The sequence below is a fragment of the Solanum lycopersicum genome, chromosome 6 (genome assembly GCF_036512215.1).
Source record: "Solanum lycopersicum chromosome 6, SLM_r2.1".
Classification (NCBI taxonomy): Eukaryota; Viridiplantae; Streptophyta; class Magnoliopsida; order Solanales; family Solanaceae; genus Solanum; species Solanum lycopersicum.
The window spans coordinates 48,365,430-48,375,154 of record NC_090805.1 but is presented as its reverse complement, the minus strand read 5'-3'; the positions used below and the strand labels follow the sequence as shown (position 1 = coordinate 48,375,154).

The 9,725-nt window shown below is 35.0% G+C and overlaps 1 protein-coding gene across 2 annotated transcripts; it reads left to right on the top strand.

The window, feature by feature from the left end:
* Window positions 1–1,296: 1,296 nt before the first annotated feature.
* Window positions 1,297–9,310, top strand: LOC101254498 (mRNA-decapping enzyme-like protein). 2 transcript variants are annotated; one of them, XM_004241281.5, is made up of 8 exons: window positions 1,297–1,652; window positions 1,749–1,789; window positions 2,494–2,543; window positions 3,613–3,757; window positions 4,464–4,520; window positions 5,296–5,422; window positions 5,960–6,433; window positions 8,945–9,310. In XM_004241281.5, the coding sequence occupies exons 1-8, from the start codon at window positions 1,494–1,496 to the stop codon at window positions 8,999–9,001; spliced, it is 1,110 nt and encodes a 369-aa protein (XP_004241329.1). In that variant the 5' UTR covers window positions 1,297–1,493; the 3' UTR covers window positions 9,002–9,310. The 2 variants fall into 2 exon arrangements, with proteins under 2 accessions (XP_004241329.1, XP_010322441.1); XM_010324139.4 differs by having other exon boundaries at window positions 2,482–2,543.
* Window positions 9,311–9,725: the final 415 nt, after the last annotated feature.

The window sequence follows — 9,725 nt, the reverse complement described above, 5'->3', positions numbered from 1 at the left end:
TTTAATCTTTTTTTTATTATTGGTTAGTAATGTATATATGTTATAGGTTATTTATTACTGTAAATTTTAGTTGTATTTGAAAGTTTAACTTTTGTTTATTTTCTTAGTAATAAAATTATAAAATTAAATATTTATGAGACTACGCCCCGTAAATTTATAAGATTGATGTCTCGTTTTATGAGGTTTATGTCTCGTCCTGTGCTGCATAAACTGTATCGCTTCACGTCCCGTCTTTAAAACGTTGCTATACATATTATTTCCTACTTTACTTTTACTTGTAACTGTTAAAATTTGACACACTATTAAGAAAATAATCATTGATGGGGAACATTTACCACATTATTCCTATTAAATGATGTTTAATAATCCATCTGTCTATTTTTTATTGTCATAACTTTTTTTTTTTAAAGTCAAACGATAAGAATTTAGACTAACATTTTATGATATATTTTTTATCATATTGATATGTAAAAAATGCAATCTTATAGTACTTTTTGAATATCTAAATTTTTTATTTAAAATATTATATTACTGTAATCCAATTTAAGTTTAAAAATTAGTTAAGTTTAACTTTTAACAAAAACACAACATGACAGTTAAAACTGACACGGTGAGAGTATTAGTTTTACAAAAAAATTGGAGAATGGTACTCATTGATGCTAAGTTAAACATGGTAAAAGGGTATATATGAAATTTCGATACTTTACTACACAGAAGAAGTCTCCAAGCAGGCGCCTCTGTGTGTGTCTACTTCTAACCGAGAGTATATATAAGATCTCAATGCTTCTTGCTACTATCGAGAAGAGATTCTAGATACAGAGATATCTTTTTATCAGTGAGTCTACTTTTATCCGAGGGGTTTTTATAAAAGTTTTACTCTGCTACTCTCTAGAAGAGTTTAGAAGCAGGCGTCTCTCTGTTGACGTGTCTACTTAGCTGAGGGTATATATGTAATTTCAATACTTCTTACTACTATTTTTAGAAATAAATAATAAATAAAGGTGAATGGAGAGAGTACTTTTTCTGTACATTTTTATTTGTCACAATTTTTTGTGAGAGTTAAAAATTGTGTAATATTTTAAAGATGTATTCTTTCATATTAAAAGAATCATTATATTTGTAAATAGTTTCTAAATAACTACATTTTTTATCTTAAAAATGACAAATTAATATAATTTAACTTAATAATTTATAATGTGACAATTAAAAAGAAATAGAGGTAGTAAATTTCGGTAAATATTTGCAAAGTAAAACTAAGAAAAAATAATTTTATTTACATAAAAAAGAAAAAAAAACTTTTTTTATTTTTTTGAAAACTAAATTAAAGTGTGGTGTATCAATCCCCTGTTCATCATCTCTCCCATCAGATATATATAGAGCCAAAAAAAAGGAAACTGGGCTTCCTTCAATTTGGAGCATTTCTAGGGTTTCTGTGATAGTCGAAGTTGGGTCTCAGCTTACAGCAACTTGCCGTTCTCAGATTCGGTGCAATAATGTCGCAAAACGGGAAATTGATGCCGAATCTGGACCAGAACAGCACGAAGCTGCTAAACTTGACGGTTCTTCAGAGAATTGATCCTTTCATTGAAGAAATCCTCATCACTGCTGCTCATGTTACCTTGTACGAATTCAGTATTGATAACAGTCAATGGGTATCAAATCTTACCGATTTTATTCTTTTTAGTTGTTCATACTTTTGTATTCACATACTAATTGTTAGTCTAATTCGTAATTGAATTGTCGTGCAGAGTCGGAAGGATATCGAAGGATCTCTATTTGTTGTCAAGAGGTGATTTTTTTGAAATTTTTAATTTTGATATAATCAAATCAACTAAATCTCAGTTTCTATTTTTTTTTTTTTGGTAATAGACCGTGAAATGTTTTACCATACCACCAAAACAAATTCAAGTACAAGTAAAGAGCACCCATAGACTCAACCTCCTTTCAGATTGTTAAGTCTAGTGAGCCTCAAAGCAAAGCCTAATTACATAAAGAATAGATCAAGTATCCACTCCTCCTATCATATTTCAAGTATCTAAACAACTGTAATCTCTCCCTTATTATATTTTGCACATGCTGTATCATAAACTCTCTACTTACACTTTGTCCTCGAAAAATCTTTTGATTCCTGGCAATACAAATGTTATAAATAGTAGCTCCATGTATAGTTGGAGTCTGCTTTAGTTCCTGTAACCCTCTTCCTTCATCTGTGTCTGGGCTTAATGTTTCCCTCGTAGTAAAACTATGTTTATGCTGTCTGTTAACTTATTATAACCTTCCTCTTTTATCCGACTTTGTGGTTAGATAAAGCTAACATGGAGGAGGTTCATGTTTTTTCGTATCTTCCTTCACTTGTTCTTTGAATTTGATGAAAACAGTGACCTGGCCTTAATACTTAAAAACTCATCTTTACTGGAATATATGTTTTAAGTTTTAATTTTGATCCCTGTACTTCTTTCTTTTGTGATAATTACTTTTTAGCGGGTCTTACAGGAGTTCTCAACCTCGGTTTCAGTTTATTGTTATGAACCGCCGAAATACAGGTCAGTTCATCTGCTTTCAAATAAAGACTATAAACACAATATCTCTTGGCTTGCCTTTTATGTTCAACGGATTTGAATGTAACCTTACTTTTTTGCTGCTGAAAAATGTTCATAAAATTGAAGCATATACATGATTGACTATTTGATGTGGAGACCTCAAGCAATACTATTCATCAGGTTTATAACCTTTATGCATTACAACAATGTAACTTCCCTTTTTTTCCTTTAACAAATAAGTACCAGGGTAGATATACCCATAAAATCAGCCTTGTCATTTGGACCAATCTCTTGCTTTACTCAGATGTGAAGTTCTAAACTTCTAATATGAAGGCTAGCATTTCCCTTATTTTAATGGCTGTCAGCATAGATCCACAAAATGGAAATCAAATAAAAAGCAGAGAATAATGCAGTTGGACTACCATTGAATAAGAGGAGCCATCTTAGAACTTGAAAGACAGATGCCTTCTATGAGGCACAGGAGTACCTTGTCTGGTCGTGTGGTATGCTTAGTCGTGTTACAAGAATTAAATGATGCCCTGGATTGACTTAAGACCAAAACTTCTTACCGCTCGCACCAATAGCAGGAAAAGAAGTTCTCTTTTAATAAAATTGGATAGCTGAAGTCACTCATATTCTAAATAAAATTTCTGGCCTGCATGTTGATCAATTAGTTTAAAATTTCTAAAACCCTGTCTGAATAGTATAATATGGCAACTGGAAGTTACTTCTCAATGCAATTATCAGTTAATAAACGAGGACTGCACGACATCGAGTACTCATTTTGATTTATTTAAAAAGAAAGATAACAAATATCCTTTTTACATTTTCCTGTTCCAAATTCAAAGAACTTCCTGTTATGAAAAGATATCGTGGGGGTACACGTCTACAAATAACAAATAAAAAAATTAACAGAAATGGTGCATGTATCTTAGTAAATTGATGTTTAAAGCTTGTCATATGAATTGCCATATTTACTGAAAGTTGCAATAGGGAGTTTGTGAGTTTTCCTCCTGTGTGAGTACATTTGATCAATTACTGTGCCTTAAAAAGTGTTTATTCTGGTGAGCAGATAATTTGGTGGAGGATCTGTTGGGAGATTTTGAATATGAGATCCAGCTTCCATATTTGTTGTATCGAAATGCTTCCCAAGAAGTTAATGGGATATGGTTTTATAATCAGCGTGAATGTGAAGAAGTTGCAAATCTCTTTGACAGGTAATCTTTCACAGTTTCTCTCCCCAGAAATGATTCCTCTCCTCCCCTTCTCTTTCCTGTTTTAGCATGGGTAAACTTTTTGGTTCCATGTAGGGTGTTAATTCTAGAAAACAAAGCAGTTAAATTTGTCGGATTCAGTTGGTCATGCCTTTGAGATCTTGAAGAGTAGTTTATTTCTGGTACTTATACTTCATTGTGATTCGATGGGGTTCATAAGTTATCATATTTCTCCAAATTGAACTTGCTCAGTGCAGATTCTCCTTTGTTTATTTGATTTGGGGAATACATATGTTTGAATATTTGTTAGTTGATGATTTTTAGATATAGTGGAAACATAGTTTTTGCGAACTTATAAACAATCAGGTGTATAAGCTAGTGTCTACTAGGCCTAGCTTAGTTTCAGGAAATTAGTTTTAAAATATTTTAGAGCCCTACTTGATTCTCTGAAGGAACTGTAGTACGTAATATTTATTGATTTATTAATGAAGATTGTGGAAGTGAGAATTCAGACGGTTGTTGCTTACTGATGCAAATCAGCACTTCCAACAGATCCTAGTTTAGGGAATTGTTCGGCCAGCTTAATGAGAAACATAGGGATCAAAGGAGTACCTTTCTACCACACTGAATACAAACATATCTTCGATGTTTTCTCTTTGTTGATCAACTTTTAAAGCTGTCAATCAATTTAGTGTTTACTGGTTTTCAGGATACTCGGTGCATATTCCAAGGTGCCTACCAAGTCAAAAGTTCCATTGACAAAGAGGTATATAATTTATGCTAACTGAAATTTAGATACCCCCCCCCCCCCCACACACACAAAAAAAAAAAAAAAGAAGCCACAAATCCCAAATACAGAAAAAGGATTAAAGTAAGGGTGTTAATGGCTTCAAAAATTTTGTATGTATGTGTAATAGATCTATTGACCTTTGTATATATTGTTGTTTTCATTGTTCTTAGTGAAATCTTACTGAAATGGTGCATAGTAGATAATTGTTGATGTCATCCATATGAAGGGATCTGGTCACAAGATATTAGATGCTATTGTTTTTTGTTAAACATGGTGTCTGGGCCAGCTCGCTCACCTCATGACTAATTCCATGGGATACCTGCCACCTCTACAAGGATAGGACAGATGGGAAGAAATCACCAAGTGTTTTTTTGTCTCTGCTAGGGTTTGAATTGGAGACCTCATGGTTCTCAACCCACCTCATTGACCACAAGGCCATGCCCTTTGGTGTATATTAGAAACTATTTCAATCTTGTTGAGTAGTAGAATGAGTTCTATGAATACTTCTAGTGCATGACATTTTCCAATGATCCAATCATACACAATTCTGGGTATTACATTAAAATAAAGCCCTCTTGTACATTTTGAAGTAACTAGATGTAACAAATCTGTCAAGTCAGACAGTCTTAAGGTATAAGACTAATTGTTAAACTGTTTCTGGAATAATCTCTTTATCCATAACCTGACTTCTGCCAGTTGCTGTCAATTGGTTTCTGAAAGGAGCTTTTGGTAATATGCAATTTTACTACAGTGAATTTGAAGAGCTGGAAGCAGTTCCAACCATGGCTGTAATTGATGGTCCTCTGGAGCCTTCATCGTCTACTGCATCAAATGCTCCACATCTCCCTGAGGACAATTCCTTTGTGAACTTCTTCAGTGTATGCCTTTTTCTCCCTTCCTCTTTGCTCTTCCTTCTAATATACTGTGTCTGTTGTGCAAGAGATCTTACTGAGAGAATATCTTTTTCGTGTGCAGTGCTTTTTCAATTTTTTTATTTACCCTTGCTAGGCATTTGTGTTCAGATCCTTACGTTTGTATAGAACAAGTTTCCTTAATATTGTGGGGTGTTTGTCTGATATGCATTCAATATGTTAGTGGACTACGTGACTCTCTTGTGCAGTTCAAAATTTACCAGTTATTTGACCCTAATATACAAGGGTAGAACACTGTCTAAATTATTTGCATAAAGTCTCGAGGAGTACCGAGACGGCGATTCCGGCCATGAATCAAGGTTACTCTGTTGGCAGGAATTTCTTTAACAACATTAATTAAAAAACTAGCAATGATTAATTTATGTTAGTAACGGAAAAACATGAAGTAAATATTAACTGCTTCTTGAAAGAAAAAATTGCTGGAATTTATCTTTTTTGTCTATGTTGTCTCATCTTGACTAAATTTATGCTTCTCTTTTGCAGAATGCATTGACAATTGGAAATGCTTCTAATACTGCAGTTCAAGGGCAGCTATACCACGCATCTCCAGCTACCCTACCTCCTCCTCGTCCTCCTCCTTCTGTTCCTTCGTCTTCAGCACCAGTCCTGCTTCCATCTCCTCCTCTTTCAGCTTCTTCCCTTTTGAGGCCCCTCCATGATGCACCTGAACCAGATGTCAGTGCTAAATGGTCCTCAAATCTGGTGAAGCCGTCATCTTTTTTTGGTCCTCCACCTGCCTCCTCTCCGCTGATGCCTCCCATTTCTTCATCAGTGCCTACTGCTCCTCCACTTCTTCCACTTGGAAATCTCCAGCGCCCTTATGGAGCTCCTTTGCTTCAACCATTTCCTCCGCCCACTCCTCCTCCTTCTCTCACTCCTACTTCTTCTTCTATCCCAAACAATATTCCTGTTGTTAACAGAGATAAAGTGCGGGAAGCACTTGTAATGCTTGTTCAGGTATGTTTTCCTAGATTCCTTAGTTACCTTGGTTTGCTAAACATTCTTGAAAACATTAAGCTTTTAGTATATGCAGTTGTTTTCTTTTAGCATTGTAATGAGACATTGATACAACAAGGTATGAACTCTCTGCTGAGAGGGTTTATTGAAGGAAAACAACTGTTCTAACTTGCATAGCTATGTAAGGAACAATCCACATAAGGTGAGTAGGAATATGCAGTAATAGCTTAAGGACTTGAGGTTTCATCTGGAGTCATGTCTGGATGCCCTTCCACCTGAGAAGCCTGACGACATTTACAGTCTAGGATATCTGAATCTACACCTTTTGCATATATATGGTGCATCAGTGAACCTGATTACTATCTGGTTGCTCTTGCATTGGATATTTGATTAACATATTGGAAACTACACCAAATATAACACTTGACTGTTTTGCTTTCTTATTTCTTAGAAGTAATAAGTAATTGTTTATTCATAGAAAAAAGGGATATGTATACCATGACCGTCACACGTGTGAGAATCATGGAATTTACCATAACCGTGAGCTTTACTCTAGGGATCTTCTTTGACCCTGTTTTTCAAGTATGGATTGGGTAACCACTAGTGTGCAAGATGGGTTTTGATGGTATGTGTCATTCATTGATGATAATATGTTAATTGGCAAAGCTAGAGGGTACTAAAACCTGATACTGTAGAGAAGCACTGTTGAGAATAAGGAATGAACCCTTCGGGGTGGCCCAGTGGTTTGAGCTTGGGACTTTCATGATGGAGGTCTCAAGTTCAAAACCCCTTGCCGGCGAAAGCAAAGGGTTTACTTTCTGGGTCTAGCTCGTCGCACCAGGCTTGCCTAGTCTCGGTTACCCTTTCTTACGTGGTTTGCGAGCTATTGCATTGGAGCGGGGGTTTACCCTGTGCGCACCCAAAGAGTAGTGGCTGCGGGTTTCCCTTGTCATCAAAAATAAAGAAAGAATATGGGATTAATGATGAGTAGAAGTAAGTTAGAAAATAAGTGTTAAAAGTTTATCCTCAGAGCTTCAACAAGAAGAATGAAAAGTAAAGATTGGGGGATCGTGTTGGCTAGAAATTTCAGCTTCCTAGGCAGTGTTATCAAAGGCGAAAAAGCGCGAAAAACTCCTGTTTCCCCTTTCAGTATTTTCCTTATTATATGAATATTTTTTTGTGAATTCCTCATCATACTCCCCTATTTTGTGGTCTTATTTATTGGTAGTGTTAAAGCATGTGTGTATTTCACTAATAATAGGTTAATTTTTGCCTAAAATGGGTCAACTCTCAATTCAAGTGCTATTAAGGAATGTTATAATTGACATGAACTTAACCTGTATGACTGAAAACTTTTTCCTGCATGAAATTGTTGGTCAACTACGTTTTATGTACTAGGGCAAAACTGATTCACTTGGAGGCTGGTAAAATAAAATATTACTGGCGTGGCATGGCGCTACGCTTCAGCATGATATGGTCTTTGGTCCTTAACTATACCAAGCGGGAAGGAGGAAGGATGGGTCATATATTTAACACATAATAGTGTCAAAAATGGAATCAATATAATTGGATGCCAAGTATATTTCATAAAGGCTGATTAAGAAAGGTCATCTTTTGTGCCCTCGGGGTTTAGAAAAGAAAAGAGAAAAGGATCATCTATTTTCTTGTCTTTATGTTATAACACAGGGACAGCTGCTCCCCAAAATTTAGCTATTAAAGTGGGAAAACCGAGGCTATAAATACCCCACATCTGCACTTTGTAGTACCGATGTGGAACTCTGCAATGGACCATAACAAACCACCACGCTCCGCATCCATCTTCCTTGTGTCACCATCCAAGGCACGATGGCCGGTGGGTGGCTCTAATTCCATTGTTATAACCTTCGAGAGAACCACACCCCAAAACCGAGGCTATACATACCTCACGTCGGCACTTTGTAGGTACTGATGTGAAACTTTGCAATGGATGACAACACTTTATCCAAAAAAAAAAAGGATCATCTATGTGCTTTCTGGCATAACAAAATATAAGAGCAATATAATGGAATGAGCAAAAGCTTTCTAACTGCTCTACAATTCGAAAGTGGAAATAAATTTTCTTTTTGCCTGTATGAAGAACGCCAAATTATCTTCTTGGCACTCTATCAAAACCACATAATTTTGCAGGAGATTGATAAAACCTCGGCTGTAAAATACAACCACACATAACAATACCTGCGATGGACCTCTAGAGAAATTGAGATTAAAGAACAATGAAAAGGTTCTGAATTCAGCTGTTGTGAAACTAGTGAGGGATTCCTCTAGTAGTTAAAGAGTTATAGTGGTGCTGTAAGTACACGGGTTATTGACTTGTCTACTCTTGATAGAGTCAATGGTAATGCTTTTGTTTCCTTTTTTTTTTTTGCCAATTTAACTTGTTCTTGTTCATATTGTTCCAATTACAAGCCTAGATTAGATAAGTTATCTGCTGGTCTCTTTGTGCATCTAATCTGATTTTTATTTGAATAACAGGACGACCAATTCATAGACATGATATACCGGGCACTGCTGAATGCACATCATTCGTAATTCAAGGAGGAACTCTTCTAAATCATCTGATGGAATTTCATTACATCCTTTCAACCAGGGCTAAACAAGAGGATCAAATGGTCAGTGTATAGGGAGTTCTTTGTGTTTATGGCGTCTGTGTGAGACCCGCCTTGTATAGATATATTTTGTTCCAGTGCATTAGGTTTTGGAGTTGAACCTCTTTGATATATAGTTTCTTTTATCTATGATCTGGACATTCCAATTTTGTTCTTTACAGCGTTAAATCAAGAAACATGTGAACAGTTGTACTTATATGGTTATTAATCCATAGTTCGGTTTAGTACTAAAGATTTAAGAATTGATTGACATAAATATTGGAGTAGTATTTTTAATTAATTATGAAGTATAAAAACAATGAATGTTCAATAAGGAGCAGCCTGCACCCAGTGTATGTTATGAGTGCTTAGTTTTCTAGAGGTACAAACTTTTGTTCGTTGTTATCTATAATGGAAGTTTTAGGTTTTGGGTGCCCACAGCTTATATAATTATAAATTATATTGCTACTATAATTGTTCAAATTTTAAATTTTATCAAATAAATTTTTTTAAAGTGATGTAAACATGAAGGAAACACAATTTGTTGTTATAAAGTTAGTATTAGTATTAACATTATTAGAAACAAATGAGAGATAATATGTACAAGATCGATGATCATCTTATCAAGAAGTCGAAATATTTGTATCATACGTGACTAATAAAAATTC

Excerpts from the sequence above, each read along its gene's own strand:
- LOC101254498 (XM_010324139.4), top strand. The coding sequence starts at position 1,494 with ATGTCGCAAAACGGGAAATTGATGCCGAATCTGGACCAGAACAGCACG. Across the intron at positions 1,653-1,748 it reads GTATTGATAACAGTCAATGG|AGTCGGAAGGATATCGAAGG; the intron begins GTATCAAATCTT and ends ATTGTCGTGCAG. Across the intron at positions 3,758-4,463 it reads GTTGCAAATCTCTTTGACAG|GATACTCGGTGCATATTCCA; the intron begins GTAATCTTTCAC and ends ACTGGTTTTCAG.